The sequence below is a fragment of the Chlorocebus sabaeus genome, chromosome 5 (assembly GCF_047675955.1).
Source record: "Chlorocebus sabaeus isolate Y175 chromosome 5, mChlSab1.0.hap1, whole genome shotgun sequence".
NCBI lineage: Eukaryota > Metazoa > Chordata > Mammalia > Primates > Cercopithecidae > Chlorocebus > Chlorocebus sabaeus.
In genome coordinates this window covers 25,482,448-25,508,994 of record NC_132908.1, presented here as the reverse complement: position 1 = coordinate 25,508,994, position 26,547 = coordinate 25,482,448, and the positions used below count along the sequence as shown (strand labels likewise).

Genomic DNA, 26,547 nt, shown 5'->3' with positions numbered 1-26,547 from the left:
CTGTCAGGTGAGCCCTGTACATGCTGTGTTACCCAGGGCAGGCTGTCTCATCGCTCCGAGCCTAGACTTTTTCTCATGTAAGTTGAGGATAATATTGCTTGCCTTATTGGGCATTGTGAAGAGTCAACAAGACAACAGATGTCAATATCACTTTTTTTTTTTTTTTGAGGTGGAGTTTCGCTCTTGTCACCCAAGCTGGAGTGTGGTGGCACAATCTTGGCTCACTGCAACCTCCACCTCATGGGTTCATGCAATTCTCCTGCCTCAGTCTCCTGAGTAGCTGGGATTACAGGAGCCCACCACCAGGCCCGGCTACTTTTTGTATTTCAGTAGAGACAGGGTTTTGCCATGTTGGCCAGGCTGGTCTCAAATTCCTGACCTCAGGTGATCCACCTACCTGGGCCTCCAAAGTGCTGGGATTACAGGCGTGAGCCACACGCCTGGCTGTGAACATAATTTTTAACAACTGTGCTGTCAGTTACTATCCCCACCACACTGTGGCCATGAAGGGGAGAGTTGCTGTTTTTTGCCTTTCCCCCTTTTTCTGGCACCACTATCCTGATTTTCCTTTGGGAAAATATCCCTTCCTAACCATGTGCTTAACGTAGGGTTGACCCCACCCAACCTTTGTCTCCAGGACAAGTGCACAACCCTCGATGGGCCAGCGAGTCTCGATCTGGGGCCGTGGTTGAACAGTTAGACTTGGAGAGTGTTAACTCTTTGCTGAAGTTGCTGAGAGAATTCTGATAATGACAGGAAGGAGAAGGGGAAAGGGAGGAGGAAACGCAGGAGGAGGAGGAAGCGCCGCTCACTATTCAGGCATTTGCGACCTGTAGGGCACTGTTCTAGGCACCCCAACCACCTAGTGAGACAGGTGCTCCCACTATCCCCATTCTATATAGAAAGAAACTGAAGCTCTGAGGTGGCTGAGCTGCTTGGGTGAGTGAGGAGCCAGGATTCATCCCCGAACCTTTTAAATCTAGCACCTGAGCTTCCCCCACCATGCCATCTGGCCTCTATACTGTAAGCCTAAGGCTGCTGGTGGCCATCTTGCCACCTGGTGGAGAACAGACCTGCCACCAAAGAAGGCAGAGTCGAGAGGGACTAAGTCAGAGCACCTAGATCCATCCATGCCTGATGTCTACCCCTGAACTTTTCAGCTAGGTGAGGCAACAAATTCTCTTTTTTTGCAGAAGCTGGTTTAAGGAAGGCTTCTATCACTTAAACCGAAGCTGACAGACATGGCCTGTGGACGCTAATAAAGCTGAAGTCACAGAAGCATTGGCTCTTGTCAGACTTAGGGGACCACAAAGGAAACAGGGGCTCAGAGTGGGGAAAGCAAGTGTGTCCATGGTCAGTGGCGGCAGCCAGGACCAGAGCCCACATGGCCTGGCACTTTCATGACCTGTGTCTTGCTCCTCCAAAAGTGTCCCCAGAGAAAGTGACGGTTTTCATGGGGTGTTTTTTTTTTGTTTTGTTTTGTTTTTGAGACGGAGTCTCGCTCTGTCGCCCAGGCTGGAGTGCAGCGGCTGGATCTCAGCTCACTGCAAGCTCCGCCTCCTGGGTTCAGGCCATTTTCCTGCCTCAGCCTCCCGAGTAACTGGGACTACAGGCGCCCGCCACCTCATCCGGCTAGTTTTTTGTATTTTTTAGTAGAGACGGGGTTTCACCATGTTAGCCAGGATGGTCTCGATCTCCTGACCTCATGATCCACCCATCTCGGCCTTCCAAAGTGCTGGGATTACAGGCTTGAGCCACCGCGCCCGGCCCTTTCACGGGGTGTTTTTATCCTGCAGACATACCTTTCCTGAGTAATTTGCAGGAACCTCCTCTTAGCACCATTCTCTCTTCTAATCATATTCCATATTCCATATAGTGATTTCTGGGGGTGGAGGGAGGAAGTAAAGGGAGCTATTTTAAAGGCTATTTCATGCCTAAGATCTGAGGATAGAGAAAACTTTGATGGCGCTCTGTTGAAGGGCATATTGTTTATCCAAAACAGACTTGGGAAAGGGAAGCTGTCAACATTATCTCTGTCTGGTCACAAATTGCAGCTCTCTGATGGGTTTTTCCTAGAGTTTAATCTTGTGTTGGAAGCTAAGCTGATACCAGGAAGGTTTTAGACATATCAATCTCCTTCCTGGCATTTTAGCAGAAATTGATTCTCTTTGCTTTTCGGGGCTGGAGTCTTGGCCCTGTTGTTGTTAAACTTGGGTGTTTGTGTACACATCTCCTGCAGCGCCCAGCCTGACTGCAGAGGTACCGGGGCAAGCTGGGGACTCACATACAAAGGAATTCCAACAGGGAGGGATTATGCACCATTCTTCCATCATATCAAAGGGGCCCAATCTGTGTCCTGCTTTTTCTCAGCAAGACTTCTCCACCTGTGACTTTCAAGGGATTCGTTTTGCAAATACGCTATTTTGTCCTGCCAGTCCTAAATTATAATTGTTGACATTTATTGAGCTCCGAGTATGTGCCAGGTTCTGTCCTAAGCACTTGACACGTATGAACTCACTGAATCCTTGCCACGGTCCTGTGAAATGCAGGTTTTATATCATCCCCATCTTACAGAGAGGGAAGTCGAATCACGAAAAGGTAAGTCACTTGCCTGAGTGGTAGAGCTAGCCTAGGAATCCAGGCTGTTTGGTTCCAGGGTTCGCAGGCTCAATTCCTCTGCTGCACTGCTTCTAATCCTGCCCTGTGTCTTATTTGCCCTGCCTAAATCAGAAGTTGTCAATGTTACGGGGGCCCCTCTCTTCGAGTTCTCAAAGCTGCAGAGAGACCAAGACCTCAGGAAGTAGAAAGACTGACAACAATAATTTCGCAACTGGGAACGCATTTGGCAGTTGAAGCTAAAATAGATTTTGTTCTTCTCTGCCCAGAAATATGAACTAAAAGGTTTCATTCCAGTAAAAGTGCAGAGTTGGAATGTGAGCTGTCATATCAGGCTTTTTGTAATGCAACACCACCAACTTGCCTTTTCTTTTTTGTTTGTTTCCTTTAAAAAAACTTTTTTTTTAAACAAAGCAATTGAGATCTGTAAGTATGGACGGGGCAACTCCTGAATCCCCACAAAACTGAAGTTAGAAGAACATGGAGAACTGAACAGAGAAAAGGGAAGGGAGTATCTGCAGTTTGTGCGCTAGTGGAGTCTGAAACTTACAGAAAAGTCACCTGTCTCACTGGTGCCTGCAATCAGCCAAGACAAATCTTATGAGCTCAGGGCTGCAAGAGATGGCTTGCAGAAATCGAGGTGCTGCAATTCGCAATTGTGACATGGAACCCACCAAAATGCCCACCAATCAATGAGTAGATAAAGAAACTCTGGTATGTATATACGATGGAATACTACTCAGCCATAAAAAGGAATGAATTAATGGCATTCACGCAACATGGATAGAACTGGAGACTACTATTCTAAATGAAGTAACTCAGGAATGGAAAACCAAACATTGTGTGTTTTCATTTACAAGTGGGAGCTAAGCTATGAGGATGCAAAGGCATAAGAATGACACAATGGACTTTGGGGACTCAGAGGGAAAGGGTGGGAAGGAGGTGAGGGATAAAAGACTACAAATTGGGTTCAGTGTATACTGCGTGGGTGATGGGTGCACCAAAATCTCACACGTCACCACTAAAGAACTTACTCATTTAACCAAATACCACCTGTTCCCCAAAAACCTATTGGAAAACAAAAGAAATCAAGGTGCTAGATATGTCCCCAAGTCCTTCTCAAGTAAATGCCCCTCCTCTCACCCCCACAAGACGAATGAACTAGGGAACTATAGGGGTGGCCACTGAATGGCTCCATTGTGGGCACCTCAGTCAAGGATAGCCACACTTGAATCTGGCCAGCTTGCTATGAGATAACCTGGGGGGGAAAAAAAAAAAAAGCTCTATCCCTTTCATGCACTGTTAAAAGATGAATTGGAAACATCAATTTAAATAGAGCACACACCCTCTGATCCATTAGTTCTACTTTAAAGCATTTAACCTTTGGCTATTCCTATGTACACAGGGATGTCTGCTCCAGAACATTCTTTAAAGTATTCCTATAGTAGCAAAAGACTATTAATAGAGTAGATATTCATTAATCAGGAATTAGTAATACATTTATGCAATTATTTAGGACCAAAACCTGATCTGAAATGACATAAAATTTATAGCCTTTATTTACCCACTTAGTATACATATTCATATTTTGCTGTACACACACTATATATATATGTTTTAGAGATAGGGCCTCACTATATTGTCCAATCTGGACTCAAACTTCTGGGGTCAAGTGAGCTGCCCATCTCAGCCTCCCAAGTAGCAGGTGGAATAACAAGCAGGAGCCACTGCAATGAGCTCTGTGCCTGTATTAATGTATTTGATTATAGAATGCTTCCCCAGGTCCTCCTAGGATGGTATAACTTTTTAAATATAAAAAAGTGAAATATATTTGGCCTTAAATATTTCAAGTAAAGAATTACATTCCTGTAAATCCACAATGGAGTACTAGGCAGCCACGAAAAGAGTGAGGTCTGTCCATATGACCTGCTGAGGAATGCTCTCTAAGACATGTTGTTAAATGAAAAAAAAAAAAAAAAAAAATCAAGAAGAGGCCGGGCGCGGTGGCTCAAGCCTGTAATCCCAGCACTTTGGGAGGCCGAGACGGGCGGATCACAAGATCAGGAGATCGAGACCATCCTGGCTAACACGGTGAAACCCTGTCTCTACTAAAAAAAATACAAAAAAACTAGCCGGGCGAGGTGGCGGACGCCTGTAGTCCCAGCTACTCGGGAGGCTGAGGCAGGAGAATGGCGTGAACCCAGGAGGCAGAGCTTGCAGTGAGCTGAGATCCGGCCACTGCACTCCAGCCTGGGCGACAGAGTGAGATTCCGTCTCAAAAAAAAAAAAAAAAAAAAAATCAAGAAGAAAACAATATGTATTGCATGAGGGGGATGGCTGGGTGGGTAAAGGAGACAAAGCACATGTTCTGCATAGCTGCATACCTGTAGAATATTTCTGGAAGGACACATAAGACATTGATTATAGTTGTTGCCTCTTGGGAGGGCAACTGAAGGCTGGTGTCAGGAATATTGTATTTCCTGAATACTCTTGAGTATTGATTAGCCAGGCCAGCCTCTCTCACTGACCTGTGGCCTGGGCTTATAGAGGAGGAACAGCTAATAGGAGGATCAAGACAGCAACAAGGACCAGGCTAGGTGGCTCAGGCCTATAATCCCAGAACTCTGGGAGGCTGAGAAGGGAGGACTGCTTGAGCCCAGGAGTTCAAGATCAGGGCAACATGACAAAACCCCATTTCTACAAAAATTAGCTGGGTCTGGTGGTGCACACCTGTGGTCTCCACTACTCAAGAGGCTGAGGTGGGGGGATCACTTGAACTTGGGAGGCAGAGGTTGCAGTGAGCTGATACAGCACCACTGCACTCCAATCTGGGCAGCAGAGCGAGACCTGTCTCAAACAAAAAGCAAAAAAAATAGCAACAAGGTCAAGAGACCCAGAAGACCCAGACAGGAGCAGAGGTGTGTTTGTGGTTGCACACTGAAGAGACAGAGAGGGCTGTCCAGATAACCTTGTCCCTGGAGGCACCCTGGATCCTGGACTTGCTGTGTTTTAATGTTTTAATGTTGTATTCCCCTCAGACCCCAGTCTCCTCTTTTGCTTGGGAAAAATGAAGGAAGCCTCTAGCCTTGCACCAGAAGTCTCTGTTAATAGCAGGAAGGTGTGTGTGTGTGTGCATGTGCATGCATGCAAAAGGAAGGCTTAACATTTTCTAGTTGGGTGAGTTCAATGACTTTTGCAATCCTTGCAAAGTCAGTTCAGCAGATGAGTGTGCTGTCAAGAGCATTTTTTGGAATCTCCAATCAACTGCAAAAATGGCCGTCAGTTATCATGGGAGGCTCTCAGAGTGGTTAAGAATGAGGGCCCTGGGGCTAGCCTGCCTGAGGCCCAGGTGCCTGGGGACACACAGCCAAGAAGCAGGAAGGCGGCTGGAGTGAGGGAGGTCCCTTCTGTAGGAAGTGTAATTAATTGTGCTGCCTTCTCCTTGGGAATCTCTCTGTTAAATCCTAGACACTTCAAGTTATGTAACAACTAACATCTATGGAACACTTACTGTGTGCCCAGTACTGTGCTAGTTACGTTAATACATGACTGTATTAACTCTCTCCAAAGTGGGCATTATCAAACAAGGTGAGAGGGCTCAAGAAACTTGTCCAAGGTCAACAGCTGGGATTTGAGGCAGAGCTGCTTGGCCCCAGGACCTGAACTGCAGCCCTCACAGCAAACTGGAGGTATTAATTCACAGAGCCACCAGGGGCCTCAGTGGCTCTGAGCAGTAAGGGGACATGTCCCCAGCACCACGCTCATGAGCCCCACAGTGCCCTAGGCACCAGTGTGGATGCTGTAGGGATGAACTGGATGATGAATACATATTTCTTCCTCCTCTGTGATCTCCTTTTTTCTAACGCTGCATGATAAATTTACTTCCTAATGATTTTTGAGTAAACTACAATGACCACAATTTCAAAATCATTAATAATTCATGTCCAAGGGCCATAAACACTACATAATCTCCACAGGCAGGAACCATGAATACTTGTTAGAAACGAGGCTGAGAATATTTTTACCAGTTGAACTGAACTTATCTACTGCCTTCAAGCCAACCATCAAAGCTACATTTTTCAGAAATGACTGTAACCTGGCCGGGCACAGTGACTCAAGTCTGTAATCCCAGCACTTTGGAAGGCCAAGGCGGGCGGATCCCTTGAGGGCAGGAGTTTGAGGCCAGACTGGCTAACATGATGAAACCCTATCTCTACTAGAAATACCCAAATTAGTCAGGCATGGTGGGACACACCTGTAATCCCACCTACTCGGGAAGCTGAGGCAGGAGGATCGCTTGAACCTGGGAGGTAGAGGTTGCAGTGAACTGAGATCGTGTCACTGTACTCCAACCTGGGTGACACAGTAAGACTATGCCTTAAAAAAAAAGAAATGACTGTAACCTTTCCAATACCTCAGTTCAGGCCACCTCTCCAGGAAGTCTTTCCCTCCTCTGGCGCTCCCTGGAGCTTTATTTGGGACTCATCTGTAATGTTTATCATTCTCAACTTTGGTTTTGCCTCTTGGTATCTGTGACAGTGGTGGAGAACTGAGGTGCCTTCGGGGCCAGGGAGGCCAGGCACAGGGTACAGAGAAGCACCTGGGTCGAGAGCCAGAGCTATTTATTTTATTTCTTTTTTTGAGATAGAGTCTCACTCTGTCGCCCAGGCTGGGGTGCAGTGGTGTGATCTTGGCTCACTGTAGCCTCTACCTCCTGGGTTCAAGAGATTCTCCTGCCTCGGCCTCCCGAGTTGCTGGTACTACAGGCATGTACCACTATGCCTGGCTAATTTTTGTATGCCAGAGTCTACTTAATCCATGGAAAGAGCTGGTTCTTATCCATGGCTACACATTGGAACCACTTGGGGGATTAAAACATTCTGATGCTCAGGTTGCACACCCAGATATTTTAACCTGACTGGTTTGGAAAGAGGCCTGGACATTGGGTTAGTTATGTAAGTACGAATGAATGAATAAACATATGAATGCATGAACTGCACCAGGCCCTGTGCTGAGTGCTTTATGCCAGTGGTTTGCAAACTGCTGCACGTTAGAATCACCTGGGAACTTTTATTAATTAAAAAAAAATTTTTTGAGACAGGGTTTTGTTGTTCAGGTTGGAATGCAGTGGTGTTATCATAGCTTATTGCAGCCTTGAACTCCTGGGCTCAAGTGATACTCCCGCCTCAGCCTCCAGGGCAGCTGAGATTACAGGCACAAGATACCACACCTGATTTTTATTATTTTATTTTATTTTATTTATTTTGAGACAAGTCTCACTCTGGCGCCCAGGCTGAAGTACAGTGGCCCGGTCTCGGCTCACTGCAACCTCCGCTGTCTGAGTTCAAGTGATTCTCCTGCCTCAGCCTCCCAAGCAGCTGGCATTACAGGCACCCGCCACCATGCCCAGCTAATTTTTGTATTTTCACTAGAGATGGGGTTTTACCATGTTGGCCAGGCTGGTCTCGAACTCCTGACCTCAGGTGATCTGCCCACCACAGCATCCCAAAGTGTTGGGATTACAGGTGTGAGCCACCACGCCCGGCCTCACACCTGTTTAATTTTTAAAAATTTTTTTGTAGAGAAGGAGTCTTGCTTATGTTGCTCAGGCTGGTCTCGAAGTCCTGGGGCTCAAGCAATCTTCTGGCTTCAGCCTCCCAAAGTGCTGGGATTACAGGTGTGAGCCACCACACCCGGCCACCTGGGAGCTTTCAAATATCCAGATGTTGCTAAGTACTGTGGTTGGCAATGTTGAAATGTGGATTTAACCATTTTAAATGTGGATTTAAACATTTTTTTAAAAATCCACAACTTTTAAATGTGGACATCTACTTTTTAAAAATTATAACAGGGTACGAGCTAGATGCAACACACCTTTGGGCTGAATTTGGTCTGGTGAGTTCATTGATAGCAGCCATATCCTCCCTTTATCATGGTGGCTTAAGATCCCTCAAAGAAGTACCCGATCCCAGCCCAGGATGGAAACCACGTTTTCACCCTCCAAGGAGTGCGCTGGCCACACCACCTCACCACCACGTGTTCATCCTCCAGGGAGTGTGCTGGCCGCACTACCTCACCACCTTGAGAAATACAACATTTGTTCTAACCAGCTCCGGGAAAGAGACAGCTGGTCTCCGTGCCTTTCATGGTGACATAGTTTGATCTATACCTGGCATCCTGGGTGAGGCACAGAGGGCTGGGGAGTCAGGAGAGAGGGTGCGGGATGCAGAAAGAAGAGGTGGGTGGAAAAGGCATGTTATAATCTATCAGACGAGAGTCCTAGCAGCTTGCTGTTCTTTTTTTTTTTTTTTTCAATAATTATTTTTTAGTAGAGTTGGGGTTTTACCATGTTGCCCAGGCTGGTCTTGAACTCCCGGGCTTAAGTAATCCACCCACTTTGGCCTTCTAAAGTGCTGGGATTATAGGCGGGAGCCCCTGTGCCCAGCCTTTACTTATTTGTTTGTTTTTTAAAATAATTGTTTGGGGTTGGTTTTTTGTTTTGGTTTTGTAACCGAACAAAATCTCTGTTAAGAGAGCTAGCACTCTCCTTTTTTCAGAAGGCCTGAAAGCGAGTGAAATATCTTTCCAGGTTAAGCCTGGGTATTGTGATAAACAGCCTCACTCTCCATTTCTCACTATAAGCACCTCCCAGAAGAGAAATGATCTGAAATGCTCTCCTGTGATGGGCACAATGGGAATGGCTGGGAAAGCAGCAATTAGGGGAGTCGCATTGCTAGAGAGAGACAGAGCCTCAACTAGTTTCCCCTGCCCCGCTCTATGGTTCCCCAGTTAATTTCTTAATGTGGATAAATGGGATGCTGCTATTCTGTGACCAAAGGCCAGGGGCAGGTTCAAGGTTTCCTCCCCGGCTTGCGGGCTGGTCTTCACTCCCGGTCAGTTAACTGAGGGAGGCCCGCAGGTCTGGGCTCACTTCCATCCCTGCTCCTCTAGCTCAGGGTCTCTGGAAGGATGTTGTGGGAAGACAGGCACTTGCTTCTGCCTCCAGAGAAAGATTCCTTACCAGAAGGAGTGGGAAAATCCACCCTGGCTTTGCCCCTAGACTGCCCACTTGGGCGACACTTAGATCTTTTCAGCAGCATCGAAGTTCCTAAGGCTTCATCCAGCCCTCATCCCAGGTGGGCTGATTGAAAGAAAAAAAAAAAAAACGCAAACTGGCTATTCTGGTTACAGCTGATGAAGGAAACAACAGGAGAAGGTGAAGGTCATGTAATTCACACGATGCTGAGTGCAGTCTAGCCCCAGCTTCCTCCTCAGAGCTGGCCAGGACAGCCCAGAGATGGAAGGAGAAGGACCACGTCTTCTTGCCATTTTTGAGGCCCGGGACCCAGCTGAGCCGGACAAATGCCCTTTCATCATAGGAATGATGACACTTTACAATCAAAAGTGTCAGTAGATATGTGTGGATGAATTTCTGGATTGGTCAGTGTTTCTGATGCGCCACACAATTTCTCTCCCTGGCACTCCTGCCCCATCTCCACTAAATAAGACTCAATTTTATATTCTCATAAGCCTGGGACTTGATCAAAGGGCCCTGGAGTAACCTATGGCTCCTTGCTACCACTTCCCACTCGCTTTAGGCGCCATGGTCTTGCAACCTTCCTTATTGAGGTCTCTCTGACTTTGACTGTACTGATTCCTTGGCCTGGAAAACTCCTAGTCATCCTTCAAGAAGCAGCCTGCACATCACCTTTTCTGCAAAGGCTTTCTTGATATTGCTGGAAGAGTCAGGTGACTGGTTTCTGTATTAAAATCTCACTTTCTCTGTCCTTCTATGATGGCACTTCTCACACTGTATTGTAATGATCGTGCTGTAGCTCTCTTCCAACTAGACAGTGCATATCCCGAGATCAAGGACTGTGTTTCACTCAACCTCTAGTCCAGGTCCCCCCTGGTGCCTGGCACAGAGCAGGTGGGTTCAGAGGCAGGGGGGTGGGGAGATGGGGGAGGGTGGTGGGTTTCAAGAATGACCACAATATTCTGTAGCTCTTCCCATCAAAAGGTGAGGTCTATTTCCCCACTCCTTGAATCTGGGACCTTGTGGCCTGCTTTCAAGAATAGAAAGTGGGGCTGGGTGTGGTGGCTCACACCTGTAATCCCAGCACTTTGGGAGATGGAGGCAGGAGGATCACCTGAGGCCGGGAGTTCAAGACCAGCCTGGCCAGCATGGTGAAACCCTGTCTCTACTAAAAATACAAAAAGTAGCCAGGTGTGGTGGCGGGCGCCTGTAATTCCAGCTACTTGGGAAGCTGAGGCAGGAGAATCGCTTGAACCCGGGAGGCAGAGGTTGCAGTGAGCTGAGATCGCACCATTGCACTCCAGCCTGGGCAACAGAGCGTGACCTGTCTTAAAAAAATAAAATAAAATAGAATAGAATAGAAAGTGGTAGAAGCAACACTGTGTAACTTGTAAGCCTAGGACTCAAGAAGTCCTGCAGTTGCCACTGCTGCACTCTTGAGCCCTTGAAGCACGATGTGAAAAAACCTGCCTAGACTGCTGGCACACGAGAAGTATTTGGAGGAGAACTGAGGCACCCTGACACTCAAGTACCCCCTAGTCAACACAGCCATGAACTGCAGAAGCATGAGTGAGCCCCATGCAGAGCCTGGTCTAACAGCAGAACTGCCCAGATAAGCCCCAATTGCTAACCCACCAAATCCAGAACTAAATATCTGGTTGCTGTTTTAAGCCACTAAAATCTGGGATGATTTGTTACACAGATGAAGCTAACCGATACACTCAGACATGATTATTACAAGTGATGATTATTACAAGTGATACTGGGTTGGTAAGCCTAGTTGCTCGCTGTCATTTGCTCCAGGATTCAAGCTTGGGACCCCGAGAGAAAACAGTAGATTTAGGGACACTTATTCGCCACCCTGCTCCCTCAGGTCCTTTCAAGTAGAGTTGCCTCCCATCAGCCCTCGCCAGGGACACATTTACCTCCTTTTTCTCTCGTGAGCAGGACCGGCTTCTCTCAGCCTTTCGCAGAGTCTGACCTGTCGCAGTTCAAAAGCAGAACCAAGATTAAGGCTGTTTTAGAACAGCTAGTTTATCACCACAAAAGCTTTTTATTTGCAAACTGAATAGACGGGACCAATCATAATCAAATGATTTTAAGAAAATGCAGCCTATTATTATAATGGGAAAATGGCACACTTTTGAAATAGACCAACGGCAAGGAAAATGGTAATTCACACACTTACGTTATTTGACTATAATGAACAAAGCTTCAGCCTTTAATCTGGAACATTATCTGTACTCTGAAAGGGCCTAGGGACTGTAGTTCCCCCTTTGAATTACATTTTTATTAAATTGTTTGGAATTACATAAAATGCCTTCCACAAAAATGCCTTCCTCTGTGCACACACACATAACCTTTGATGACAGCATACCAACGTGCTGCACCAAACCCCCAAATCCACCACACAGGTGACAGTACAGATGTGAATGAGTGGTAATCACCTGCATTTCACATAATGGGCAATTTCAGAGAGAACTGTTGCTTTTCTGGGAGAGCCAGAAGACTAACATTTGAAGGTCTGCATAAATTCAACAGACTGACATCATAATGTTTAAATATGCTGTTTCCAATGCAGTTTTCACAACTTTTATGCAAGTGTCCATTATAAAAGAATGCCTTGATGCAAAACTAATAGATTGCTTTGGTTTGAAAATATAAAACAAGAGTCACTGCATTATTGTCAATGTATCTCCTAAACTGCCCAACTTCACTCTCCAGTGGCTATTTGTGAAAATGCCACAACCAGTGTCCCCTTAGGTAAGAGCACTCAGAAGACAGGAGCAAAAAATGCTTAGTGACAGCTTAGCAAGAGGAAGGCAATGGGGACTGAGTCTCAGAGAAGACACATATCTTTGGACATGGTCACTTCTAGTCAGTCTACATGTGAGTGAGGGGTAGGGGAGAGGCCACATCTGGTGATAAAGTTCAAGGGATGATGCTTTTGCCAAGCAAGTGTGAATAAAGGGAAGAGCCAAGGCCTAGGATGAACCACTGGACACGGCCAGACTCTAGGGCCAATGTGTAAAAGGATTTCGAAATGAGGCCACTGGAGAATTTATAGGAGGGCGTGGATCACACAGTACTAATATTTGCCTATGTGCCTTCTTAGAAGTTCCAGGGGCTAATCTTGGATCAAGCCTGGACACCCAGCTGCAAAATTCCAGAGATGACTTCACAGTGGTGAGTTAACAACCCAGCCATTGTTGAGATGACACCAGCCCAATGTCCAGTCTGGGACCCAAGATGGCCACCAGAACAAGACACACAGACAGTACTCAGCCCAATTCCTGCATGCATTCCTTATCAAGTTTTCCCTGTTTGTTTATGTATTTATTTATTTTGAGACGGAGCCTCACTCTGTTGCCCAGGCTGGAGTGTAGTGGCATGATCTCTACTTACTGCAAACTCTGCCTCCCAGGTTCAAGCAATTCTCCTGCCTCAGCCTCCCAAGTAGCTGGGATTACAGGTGCCCACTGGCTAATTTTTATATTTTTTTAGTAGAGATGGGGTTTCACCATGTTGGCCAGGTTGGTCTCAAACTCCTGACCTCAGGTGAACCGCCTGTCTTGGTCTCCCAAAGTGCTGGGATTACAGGAGTGAGCCACTGTGCCTGGCTCACTCCTGTAAGGGAAAACTGGAGTTTTCTTCCCCCGCAAAATGGAAGTAGTTACTTTGGATAGGAATCGGACCACTTCCCCTTTACTAGTTTTGGTTAATAAATTCACTTTCTTATTACAAGACCTCACTCTTATTAATTGAACTCTGCAAGCAGCAAGCATGAGACCTGCATTTAGTCGTCCAGTTATATTAATGCAAAGAACACAGAGCTTAACTACTAAAATGTGAAAGCAGGACAGATGTCATGGCTTATGCCTGTAATCCCAGCACTTTGGGAGGCCAAGGGAAGAGGATCACTGGAGGCCAGGAGTTCAAGACCAGCCTGGGTAACATAGCAAGACCTCGTCTCTATAAAAACAAACAAAACAAAAAGAATAAAATAAAATAAAACATAAAAGCAAATCTTTCTACTGGAGTTAATTAGAAGCTTTTTAACTCATTAAATCGGAAAATAATTTGCTTATTTTCTAATGAAGAGAATTCACTCAATTAAGAGCATTTATTATCCAAGCTCCCTAGAAGATTGGTTGGTCCAGTCCTCGCATCACTGAGCCTCTCTCTCTCCTCCAGATTAGCTCGATGTGAAGACAGCTCCTGCCTGTCAAGGATGGAAGCGCTGTAACCAGATTACACTGTGCCTGTCTACCGCACTTAGCTTCTCTGAGCATCGTCCTACCTATATCTCATTTATTCTCACAACAACTCAAAGAAGGAAGTGGAAAAAGGTGACATTATTATCAATATATGCCACTTGCAAAATTAACGGGGTGTTCCTCTGCATTTTGCAAGATGACCTGCCTGCTTCAACTATGAAGCAATAAATAAGGCCAAATGTAAACGATACATGTGTACTTCACTTTACAGAACAGATGTCTGTCTGGGGAAAAGAAAAAAAAAAAAAGAAGTGACTGCATTGAATTTTGTAACTACAATACTATTCTCCCACTTATGATTTCAGCAAGGTTTTATCTGCACATAGGATTCATTTTCAATGGTTAGCACATTCTGACACTTTGCTCTAGATGAAGATAATCTTCATCGCTACCATTTAGAGGGGAGTCGCATCTTCCTTGGATGTAAGTTTCTGAAGTCATCAGGCAAAGGGAAAATCAGTGCCAAAATTGCCCTTGATAAAGGGTCTTAAGCAACCCGTAAAGTACAGTCTACAGGACATAGTTTTTTATATCCACTGCTGTAGACTAATATGCATGCATATTTGATGCATATGGAAATGTATAGTACATGATAAAAATATATATGCAAAATACAATTTCATGATATTCCTAATTAAACTATTCATATTGTAATCACTCCCTCTATTTATCCTCTTCAGGTGGGAGGAGAGTGGTGGGGGTGGAGGTAAGAGCCCAGCATTGAGCTCATAAAAGTTCAATGCTTGGTTGATGCAGGGCCACTGTATTGGACACCTACTATGTGGCGAGTTTCTAGGCGGAGGCATCATCTCCTGCATCCTCACAACCACTCCTTTAGACCAGAGGTCAGCAAACTTTCTCTGTAAAGAGCCAGATAGTAAATATTTTTCACTATGTATGCCATAAGGTCATAAGACCACAAGGTTTCTGGTGCAACTACTCAACTCCACCACTGTAGCAAAAGCAGCCATAGACAACATGCAAATCAATGGGTATGACTGTGTTCCAATAAAACTTTATTTAAAAAAAATTATCACTTACAAGTGGGAGCTAAACATTGGGTATATATGAACATAAAGATGGGAACAATAGACACCGGGGACTTGAAAACGGGAGGGAGAAAGGGCTAAAAAAAACTTCTGTTGGATACTATGTTCACTATATGGGTTCACTATACGGGGTTAATAGAAGCCCAAACCTCAGCATCATGCAATATACCCTGTAACAAACCTGCACATGCACCCCCCCCCGAATCTAAAATAAAGATAAAAATTGTAAATTAAAAAAAGGCGGGGGCTGGGCATGGTGGCTCATGCCTGTAATCCCAGCACTTTGGGAGGCCGAGGCGAGCAGATTGCCTGAGGTCAGGAGTTTGAGACCAGCCTGGTCAACGTGGTGAAACCCTGTCTCCACAAAACAAAAAAATTAGCTGGGTGTGGTGGCGGGTGCCTATAATCCCAGCTATTCGGGAGGCTGAGGTAAGAGAATCGCTTGAACCTGGGAGGCAGAGGTTGCAATGAGCTGAGATGGCACCTCTGCACTCCAGCCTGGGTGATAGAGCAAGATTCTGTCTAAAACAAACAAACAAACAAACAAACAAACAAACAAACAAAAAAACAGGTGACAGGCCAGATCTGGCGCACAGGCTGCTGTTGTTTAACTGACTCTTGCTTTAGATGAATAGTACCATTCCCATTGGTACAAAACAATGAAGAAATGAGAAACAAACAGGGTAAGTGATTGCACTGCTTGCTCAAGGTCACAAAAATGTAGCTTGTTAAGTGGCAGGGCTCAGTGCGCTCTTAATCACCATCATCACCGTCATCATCATTACCATCAACATCATTGTCACGGTCAGGTCATCATCATCACTGTCACTGTAATCACCACTGACTTTACCCTCACTGTCACTGTCAACCATCATCACCACTGCCATCATTATCATCATCTCCATTACTGTGGGAGCTCACCTGTAGTCAGGGTTTACTACGTGCCAGGCACTGTGGGCTCGGGGCTAAGCACATACATCAAATCATTTACTCCTCACAACCACCCTATGAAATAGGGACTATATTATCCCACTTGGCAGATGAGGGCACTGAGACCCAAAGAGATTAGGAAACTTGTCCAATACCACATAGCTAGTGAGTGGCAGAGATTTAATTTCAATCTGGGCAATTTGGCTCCTGAGCCTGCACTCCTAAGCACTAGACTCTAACTATCCCTCGGCCAGGTCAGTAAAGGCTGGTACAAGAACAAAGGCAGTACAAGCATATGCTGAGGAGAAGTTCCAAGTAAGGAACTCTTCTGGGATGCAGCTGTTTAACGTGCTTTGGACTCCCACAGCAATTAATAAAGAGACTGGAAGGAAAGAATTCCCTAGTGAAGGTGGAGCTCTCTTCTAGCCAGATGGCTTACTGAAAAGATCTAGAAGATGGCAAGGGGCAGAAAATACCAAATGTGCAGAGGCAGGCTTGACATTAGACCCTCACGCCCATCGAGTCAGGTAAAATGCTCAGCCTTGGAACGGAAGGTCAGGTTTTGGAGAATAAAAGGAACTCAATAGAAATCTGCAGGTAAAGAAATCCAGTGTAAGGGCCTCCCCAACACAAAAGAGTTTTGGATTAAGAATTTATTTCTGGCCAGGCGTGGTGGTTCACACCTATAATCCCAGCACTTTGGGAGTCCCAGGTGGGCAGATCACGAGGTCAAGAGATCAAGACCATCCTGGCCAACATGGTGAAACTTCGTCTCTACTAAAAATACAAAAATTAGCTGGGTGTGATAGCATGTGCCTGTAGTCTCAGCTACTCAGGAGGCTGAGGCAGGAGAATCACTTGAACCCAGGAAGTGGAGGTTGCAGAGAACCGAGATTGTACCACTATACTCCAGCCTGGCAACAGAGCTAGACTTGGTCTCAAAAAACTTATTTCTTATTCCTGGGGCAAGGCCCAGTGGCTCACGCCTATAATCCCTCAAAAGCACAAATGCATTTTTCCTTTACGCCAGCAGTATCACTACTAGGAATCAGCCGTGAAGAAATGTGTCCACAAATAGGAAACAAACGTATGCGCAAGGTATTTGCTGTATCATGATTTGCAATAGCAAATATTAGAAATAATAAGTCACTGAGTAAGTATGATGAATCTACACAACGTAATTGAACATTATAAAGCCGAAAGAATGAGCAAGCTTCTTATATTCTACTCTTCATAAATCCTTAAAAGATGGTCATATTTTAGGTGAAAAAAATCAAGACAAGAAAGTATATGTTGTATGTAACTTTTTCTCTAAGAAAAAGGGAAGATCAAAATATATACTCATATTGGTTCTATTTGTATAAAGAACTACCCAGAGAGCCATGTGAGGGACTTCTTAATGTATATTTTTTATATTGTTTTTATTTTTCTTTTCCTATTACTATTATCTTTTAGAGATTGAGTCTTGCTCTGTTGCCCCTCCTGGAATGCAGTGGTGTGAACATAGCTCACTGCAGCCTGGAACTCCTGGGCACAAACGATCCTCCCACCTTAGCCTCCTGAGTAGCTGGGATACAAGAGTGTGCCACCACTGGGTGCAGTGGCTCACGCCTGTAATCCCAGCACTGTGGGAGGCTGAGGTGGGTGGATTACCCGAGGTCAAGAGTTCAAGAACAGCCTGGCCAACCAACATGGTGAAACCATGTCTCTACTAAAAATACAAAAATTACCCAGGCGTGGTGGCAGATGCCTGTAATGCCAGCTACTCGGGAGGCTGGGGTGGGAAAATCGCTTGAACCTGGGAGCCGGAGGTTGCAGTGAGTCAAGATAGCGCCACTGCACTCCAGCCTAGGCAACAGAGGGAGACTCCTTCTCAAACAACAACAAAAACAAAAACAAAAACAAAACGGAAAAAAACCCCAAAAGGATATGCCACCACATCCAGCTTTTTAACTTTTTTGTAGAGGTGGAGTCTTGCTATGTTGCCCAGGCTGGTCTCAGCCTCCTGGGCTCAATTGATCCTCTTGTCTCAGTCTCCCAAAGTGCTGAGATTATAGGCGTCAGCCACGTGCCTGGTCTTATTTTTATTTCTGAATTATCTATTTGGATTTATTTCCTATTCAAAAAGCTAAAACAAACTAAAAATATGCAATGTCCAAAGGCTGATTTAAATGTGTAAAAAGCATAACATAATGAGAAATGCTATAGAGTCTCCCATCCAAGACCTAAGATGGGGTAGGCGGTCTGTCAGAGGGAGATGGAGGAGCCTCTGTGAACCTCAGGACCCCAAAGCTTGCTGGAAAGAGAGCACAGTATTTTTGGAGGACAAACAGCCTTCTTTTAAGAGATCAATCAGTAATGTGTGAGAGATAAGAATGAAATGATGACAAAATATGGTTTCTGGAAATTGAAACAACAGTTCCTTAGTGAAGCCAATAGGTTATTGGTGACCTGCTCATTTATTTGAGGGTGAAGTTTTTATGAAATGGCTAGAGAAGATGAGAAGGGAAAAAACAAACAAACAAACAAAAAGATAAAGGAAGGTGCATTAAAAAAGATAAAAAGATTAAAAAAAGATAAAGATGGGTTGTCTGACGATCTGATTTCACTGGGAGTCAGTTTTTCCAGTGCTTTCTGAGCACCTGCCATTGTCAGCTTCTTCCCCGGGTGATAGCTCTTGAGATTTCCTACCATTTGCAATGACAAAGCCACATAGGTCACAGAAGCAAAGCAAACTGCCCACCGTCACACAGCAAGGAAGCAAGGCAGGGTTAGCAACCCATTAGTCCAACGGCTGACCCAGTGCTCAGCATGTTTGCCCCACCCTGCTGCCTGCACACCGTTCTTCCAGTCCAGGAAGGAGAGCACCCCCTGTCATTACTACCCCCACTCCCCTACCCCCATTTCAACTTCCTGTTTTTTTTTTTTTAGACAGAGTCTCACTCTGTCGCCTGGGGCTAGAGTGCAGTGGCGCAATCTTGGCTCACTGCAACCTCCGCCTCCCGGGTTCAAGCGATTCTCCTGCCTCAGTCTCCCAAGTAGCTGGGATTACAGGCGCCCACCACCATGCCCAGCTTATTTTTGTATTAGTAGAGGGTTTTGCCATGTTGGCCAGGCTGGTCTTGAATTCCTGACCTCAGGTGACCTGCCCGCCATGGCCTCCCAAAGTGCTGGGATTACAGGAGTGAGCCACCACGCCCAGCCGGCTTCCTGAACCTTGATTCTTGCTTCTACCTATAGCGTTCACAAAGATAGACGTGTGTGTCGGAGTGAGGCAAACAGAGGAAGGTAGCAGGATGGGAACAAGGCAGGCTAAGAACAGCTGTCTAGGAGGGGCATGGTTGCTCATGCCTGTAATCCTATCACTTTGGGAGGTTAAGGTAGGAGCAGCTCTTGGGCAGCAAAGCAAGATCCCATCTCTTAAAAGTAAAAAAAAAAAAAAAGAACAGCTGCTGGTTTCCATACAGAAAGGTGGGCCTGGTTTTGTTGGATTAGATTTTCCAGAGAAGTGGTAAATAAATCTAGTCTTCTAATTTTTAAACGGTGATGAATAATTTAAAAAATTTTAAGGCTCTGTACAGGCTAAAGAAATCAGGCCTCTAGTTTCCAACTAGGTACATAATAACTAGGCAGACAAATGGAAAAATCTGCCACTTTACCATTCTTCCTTTTTTTTCCTTTTGAGATGTTTCACTCTATTGCCCAGCTAGAGTACAGTGGTGTGATCACAGCTCACTACAGTCTCAAACTCCTGGGCTCAAGCCATTCTCCCACTCCAGCCTCCAGAATAGCTGGCCCTATAGGCATGTACCACCACACTTGGCTAAAAATTATTTTTATAGAGATGGGGGTCTTACTATGTTGCCCACGCTGGGCTCAAACTCCTGGATTCAAAGCAATCTCCCACCTTTGCCCTCCAAAGTGTTGGGATTACAGGCGTGAAGCAGTGCGTCTGACTTTCCCATTATTTCTTTTCTTTTTTTTTTTTTTTTTTTTGAGACAGAGTCTCACTCTGTCACCCAGGCTGGCGTGCAGTGGCGCAATCTTGGCTCATTGCAAGCTCCGCCTCCCAGGTTCAAGTGATTCTCCCACCTCAGCCTCCCAAGTAGATGGGATTACGGGGGCATGCCATCACACCCAGCTAATTTTTGCATTTCACTGTGTTGGCCAAGCTGGTCTCAAACTCCTGACATCAAGTGATCCACCCGCCTCAGCCTCCCAAAGTGCCGGGATTACAGGCATGAGCCACCACGCCCGGACTCCTATTATTTCTTTATCTTGATGCCCGTGGACCCGTTCTGAGGGGACTTCTTTAAGGACATCCCACTAAAACAACATAAATCTATTAGACAAAGAGCAGGACTATTTGAAAGCCAAGTAGGGCCGGGCGTGGTGGCTCACTCCTGTAATCCCAGCACTTTGGGAGGCGAAGCGGGTGGATCACCTGAGGTCAGAAGTTCAAGACCATCCTGGCTAACACAGTGAAACCCTGTCTCTACTGAAAATACAAAAAAATTAGCCAGGTGTGGTGGCACATGCCTTTAATCCCAGCTACTAGCGAGACTGAGGCAGGAGAATCACTTGAACCCAGTAGACTGAGGTTGCAGTGAGCCGAGATCATGCCACTACTCCAACTTGGGCAAGAAGAGTGAAACTCCACCAAAAAAAAAAAAAAAAAGAGAGAGAGAGAGAGAGAGAGAAAGCCAGCCAGGTAGACACCGGCTCTGCAACACCCCTTCCCTTCATTCCCCACATGTGCCTCCAGGCTGATGTGGGCCTTTAAGTTACCTTCCTTCATGGAAAGCCTGACACAAAACCCCTGTCACTTTTCCTTTGCATTTTCTGTGTAACTTGACTTCTGGGGCCCAGTTTACTACCAAATTACCTGGGATAAACAAGTCATGCTAAGATCCTCTTTTCCTTTCCAAATCCAAACAGCAGCTGGCAGACAGAAATGGTTATTTATAACCTGCACACTGTTAACACGCATTTGCTTGGTTTAGAAATGCTTAGCCATGTGTTCTTCCGTGAGCTTCGGGCTTCATAATTAGATAACAGCCTGGGGACAATGCTGCGTGGTGGCTGAGAGGGGAGGCTCTGGGTCAGCAGGTCTCACTTAGCTACTTATTACCCATTTGGGAGTCCTATTAGTCCTAACTCCATTTAAGTCTATTGTCAGGGTTAAGGCACTACATGTAAAACGCTCAGAACAGCACCCTGCATACAGTAAATACTTAGCAGTTATTAGTTCCCATAAACTGCTGACTATTCATGGATCTCAGCCATTTCAATTGAACTTGGGCTTCCAAATAGATCTGGAATCTGTTCATTCCTATCATTCCCCCTTTCCAAACCAGGCCCCCGTCAACTCCCCCTGGACGTTTTTTTTTTCCTGTTTTATTTTATTTATTTATTTATTTATTTATTTTTTGAGACAGGGTCTTGCTCTGCTGCCCAGGCCGGAGTGCAGTGGGCATGATCATGGCTCACTGCAGCCTCAACCTACTGGGCTCAAGTGATCTTCCTGCCTCAGCCTCCTAAGTAGCTGGGACACAGGCGTATGCCACCACGGCAAGTTTTTTTTTGTTTTTTTTTGTTTTTTTAAATTTAGTAGAGATGAGGTCTCACTGTGTTGCTCGGCTGGTCTTGGACTCCTGGGTTCAAGCAATTCTACCTGCCTCCGCTTCCCAAAGTGCTGGGATTAGAGGCATGAGCCACCATACATGACCAACTTTTTCAACAGCCACCTAGTAGGTATCCCTGCCTCCACTCTTGCCCGGATTTTCCTATGGCAGCCATATAAAAACCAGACCCTACCACTTGCCTGCTTGACCTTCTAATGTTTCCCTGTGCATGTAGAAAAGAATCCGAGCCCCATTCTGACCAGGCTCTGCATGGCCTGGCCCATGGGATATTCTGGACCTCTCGTCCCTCTTCCCTGCAGCCCTACTGTCTTTCTTCTTTGTATTTAGAGAAGGAACCTTGCTCTGTTGCCCAGGCTGGACTGCAATGGTGTGATCACAGCTCACTGCAGCCTCGACCTCCCAGGCTCAAGCGATCCTCCCAAGTGGACTGCTGCGTACCTGGGACCACAGGCATGCACCACTGCACCTAGTCCCACATCCTTCTTCTGCTCCGTAGACCCAAGACTCCTTCCTGCCTCAGGGCCTTGGCCCTCTCCTCCGGGCCAAGAGCACTCATGCCCCGGTCTTATGAGGGATCCTTCTTAGCAATGCGATTTCAGCTTAAAACCACCCACCTCTCCAGAGGGACTCAGCCCTCAGTCCTCCCTGTCTTAACCTTCTGCATGGCACTTACTGACATTTTCTTATTAATATGTTTGTGGTCTGTCTACCCAACCAAAAATACCCCCATGAAACCAGAGGCTGCTGTCTGGCTTATCACTGAATTCTCCAAACTGGAATAGTGCCTAGAATGGAGTGTGCATCAGTAGAAATTTCTGAAATGGATGAACGAGTGAATGACTGAATTTCTGAATAGACAATGCTGGAAGGGACAGGAGGCATGGCCATGTACTGCGGTGAAGATGTCATCCGCTCTGCTCTTGCAATGTGCTTTCCCGACCCCTTCCCCCTGCTCTTTCTGGGATGTTGAAACAAAATATGACAAAGTCAGTTTAATACCCCATTGAAGATAATTGGAAAATATTGATTTTTTTTTCCATTTGAAATAGTAAAGATAAGTAAATGCTACACTTCTTTAATCTAATCAGCAGCTTATGTGTCAACACGCTTCCCAGGCTGAAATATATTTTAATCTACCTCTGTATCCATCAGACAAGCTCCTAAATCCATTCCCACTCTGCACTCCAACCCAGCCTCATCCAGCCATCCCAGCTCCCCATAGTGTACAAGTGAAGACTTTGCACTTGTGAAAACGTGCACAGGTGTGTATGTGTACTCTAATTAAAGTGTCTTTTGAGTATCTGCATCTCCCAAAAATGATCTGCCAATCTGCCTTGATAAACACTGGAAGTAGTGCATGAGATCTCCCAGAATCCTAAGGAAAGAAGATGTGTTCCTTCTCCACATAGCTAAGTTGTACTGAGAGGCTACCAAGCACCAGGCCCTATTCTAAGGGTTTTAGATGGATGAATTCATAGGATTTGCCTAGCATCCCTATGGGAAGGTCCTATTATTATTATTACTGTTATTATTATTATTATTATTACTTTTTTTTTTTGAGACAGAGTCTCACTCTGTTGCCCAGGCTGGAGTGCTGTGGCGCGATCTCGGCTTACTGCAAGCTCCGCCTCCCAGGTTCACGCCATTTTCCTGCCTCAGTCTCCCGAGTAACTGGGACTATGAGTGCCCGCCACCATGCCCGGCTAATCTTTTTTGTATTTTCAGTAGAGACAGGGTTTCACCGTATTACCCAGGATGGTCTCGATCTCCTGACCTTGTGATCTGCCTGCCTCGGCCTCCCAAAGTGCTGGGATTACAGGTGGGATCCACCCTGCCTGGCCTTACCATTAGTATTTTTTTGAGATAGGGTCTCCCTCTGTCGGTCAGGCTGGAGTCAAAGTGGTGTGATCATGGCTCACCATAATAACTTCAACCTTCTGGGCTTCAGTGATCTGGCTACCTCAGCCTCCCAAGGAGCTAGGACTACAGGCATGTGCCACCAAGCCCAGCTAATTTATAACATTTTTTGGTAGAGCTGGGGTCTGCCATATTGCCCAGGATGGTCTCAAACTCCTGAGTTCAAGCAGCCCTCCTGCCTCAGTCTCCCAAAGTGCAGGAATTACAGGCATGAGCCACTGCCCCTGGCTGACAACAGATTTTTTTTTTTTTTCGAGACAGAGTCTTGCTCTGTTGCCCAGGCTAGAGTGCAGTGGTGTGATCTCAGCTCACTGCAAGCTCCGCCTCCTGGGTTCACACCATTCTCCTGCCTCAGCCTCCTGCGTAGCTGGGACTACAGGCACCTGCCATCGCGTCTGGCTAATTTTTTTGTATTTTCAGTAGAGACAGGGTTTCACTGTGTTAGCCAGGATGGTCTTGATCTCCTGACCTCATGATCTGCCCGCCTTGGCCTCCCAAAGTGCTAGGATTACAGGTGTGAGCCACCATGCCTGGCCAACAACAGATTTATTTATGAAACTGAAGAATATTCTTAGGTATGCAATGTGTATTTAGGTGTTGGAAACTGACATAAGCAGTGTAAGGAAATAAACTCTGGTCAGGACAGTCATTTACATTACCTGGCCCCTGCAGGCCTCTACATTTGTGACCCCTGCAAGGGAGCTTCAGGGTTCTGAGCTACTTCAGAGTCCCCAAAATAGGACCCTAGGCTAGATCTGTCAAGTCCCTTCTAGCTCTAACTTTTGGGATATTAGAGAGTTCATGAAATGTTTTTAAATAGTTTGGGACTCATTGCAGGGGAAAAACATACACATACACACACACACACACACACACACACACACACACACAGCACTGCAGGTTCACTTAGAGTTTAGAAAAGTGTGGTGGGCCCTGCAGGTGACCAGATATCTGTAGTGCTCTGACTTCCTGCCAGGCGCTACGTTTACCCACAACTTTCCTCTCCCCAAAGGACATGTTAAATCAGAGGGTCCACTGCTAAGAGTGGTCAAAGCAGCAGTGGGCTCTGAAGCGAAGTGGGAGCTGGGAGAGAAAGTGACTTCACTAGGAAAGGAAATTGGGCTAGGACAGGAATGCTAATGGGAGAGCACGGGGAGCAGCTGCGGGGGACAGGACAGGTAGCTAGGAGTGGGAATAGTATGAGGACTGGGTTGTCTGGGGAAACCATACATATCCACTAGAGAAAAAGGACCAGGCCAGGCAAGGTGGCTCACGCCTGTAATCCTAGCACTTTGGGAGGCTGAGGTGGGTGGATTATCTAAGATCAGGAGTTCAAGACCAGCCTGACCAATATGGTGAAATCCCGTCTCTACTAAAAAAAAAAAAAAAAAAAAAAAAAAAAAAATTGACGGTCATGGTGGTAGGCACCTGCAGTCCCAGCTACTCGCGAGGCTGAGACAGGAGAATTGCTTGAACCCGTGAGGCGGAGGTTGCAGTGAGCCAAGATCACACCACTGCACTCCAACCTGGGTGACACAGCGAGACTGTCTCAAAAAAAAGATAAAAAAAAAAAAAGAGAGAGAGAAAAAGGATCCAACCACGGTCCCTGGAAGCTTGGCCTGGAAGCTTGGCTACAAGGCCCTTTCCTCTGTCTACTTTATGGAGACTGTCCAGCAATTCACCAGGGAATAAATCCGTTAATCTCTTTCCTGGTTACAGTGTCAACCCAGCAAACACTCATGGGATCTGCCTGTGCCAGTGTTGGGCATACAAAGGAAAGAAGTGAATCTCTACCCTCAAAGAGGGAGAAAGGCATGGAGCCCGTCCCTGTGATACAACACATGCATGACTAGCTATGGGGTCCGCCATCGGGGAGGAGCTAATTCTGCAGGTGGTGCTGGTCACTGCAATTTACAGTGTGGAAGTGACTTGAAAGAATGGCACAGCTGGCAAGGAACACAGCACAGGCAAGGCAGAGAGGTGGGAAAGAAATGGTGTACTCCAGAGATGGCCAACCTCCCCAAGTGTCTTGGGCTGGGATTGAAATCTCAGATGCCTGCAAAGGAGGGCAATATGCTCAATGGAAGAAGTGAGCACCAGATGACAGGTAACACCAGCCAGAAGGGGTCATCGACACATGTCCTAGGTCAAGGGGGTGGCCACTGTTCAGTGCTAGAGGACCAGAGCTATGTGACAAGGAAGTGCTGAGGGCCCAAAGTACCCTGTTTATCAAGAGACTGAGAAGTCCAGGTTCTTATGTGAAATTACTTCTTTTTTTTTTTTCTGAGACAGAGTCTCACTCTATAGCCCAGGCTAGACTGCAGCAGCATGATCTCGGCTCACTGCAACCTCTGCCTCCCAGGTTCAAGCGATTCTCCTGCTTCAGCCTCCCAAATAGCTGGGATTACAGGCATCTGCCACCACACCCGGCTAATTTTTTATTTTTAATTTTAAATTTTGTATTTTTAGTAGAGATGGGGTTTCACCATGTTGGCCAGGCTAGTCTCAAACTCCTGACCTCGTGATCTGCCTGCCTCAGTCTCCCAAAGTGTTGGGATTATAGGCGTCAGCCACCACACCTGGCTTTTTTTTTTTTTTTTAGACAGAATCTTGCTCTGTTGCTCAGGCTGGGCATGCAGTGGCGCAATCTAGGCTCATTGCAACCTTTGCCTCCCAGATTCAAATGATTTCCCCCCCCTCGGTCTCCCAAGAAGCTGGGATTACAGGCAGCTGCCACCATGCTCGACTAATTTCTGTATTTTTAGTAGAGACAGGGTTTCACCATGTTGGCCAGGCTGGTCTCAAACTTGTGACCTTGAGTGATCCGCCTGCCTTGGCCTCCCAAAGTGCTGAGATTATAGGTATGAGCCACCAAGACCTCACTATTTTTTTTTTTTTTGAGACAGGGTCTTGCTGTGTTGCCCAGGCTGGAGTGTAGTGGCATGATCACAGTTCACTGTAGTCTCAACCTTCTGGGCTAAGGTGATCCCACCTTAGCCTCCTGAGTAGCTGAAACCACAGGCATCTGTTGACATGCCCAAATAATTTTTAACAATTTTTTGTAGAGATGGGGTCTC

General features: G+C 46.1%; 1 protein-coding gene across 12 annotated transcripts in view; it reads right to left on the bottom strand.

Annotated features, from left to right (window-relative positions):
* KATNIP (katanin interacting protein) overlaps nt 1-26,547 on the bottom strand; it is a 234,135-nt gene that overhangs the window by 197,791 nt on the left and 9,797 nt on the right. For 2 of the 12 annotated variants that reach the window (XM_007988589.3, XM_073015260.1), the window contains exons 1-2: nt 14,708-14,800; nt 11,578-11,633 (exon numbers count right to left, since the gene is read on the bottom strand). The exons of 1 other annotated variant lie outside the window; for it this stretch is intronic. In XM_007988589.3, coding sequence (XP_007986780.3) covers nt 11,578-11,633; nt 14,708-14,747 — 96 coding nt within the window. In that variant the 5' untranslated portion in view covers nt 14,748-14,800. Of the gene's footprint in view, nt 1-1,802; nt 2,243-2,611; nt 2,718-11,577; nt 11,634-14,707; nt 14,808-26,547 lie in introns of those variants that run through there. 9 more of the 12 variants (XM_073015259.1, XM_073015263.1, XM_007988570.3 and 6 more) reach the window with 7 other exon arrangements.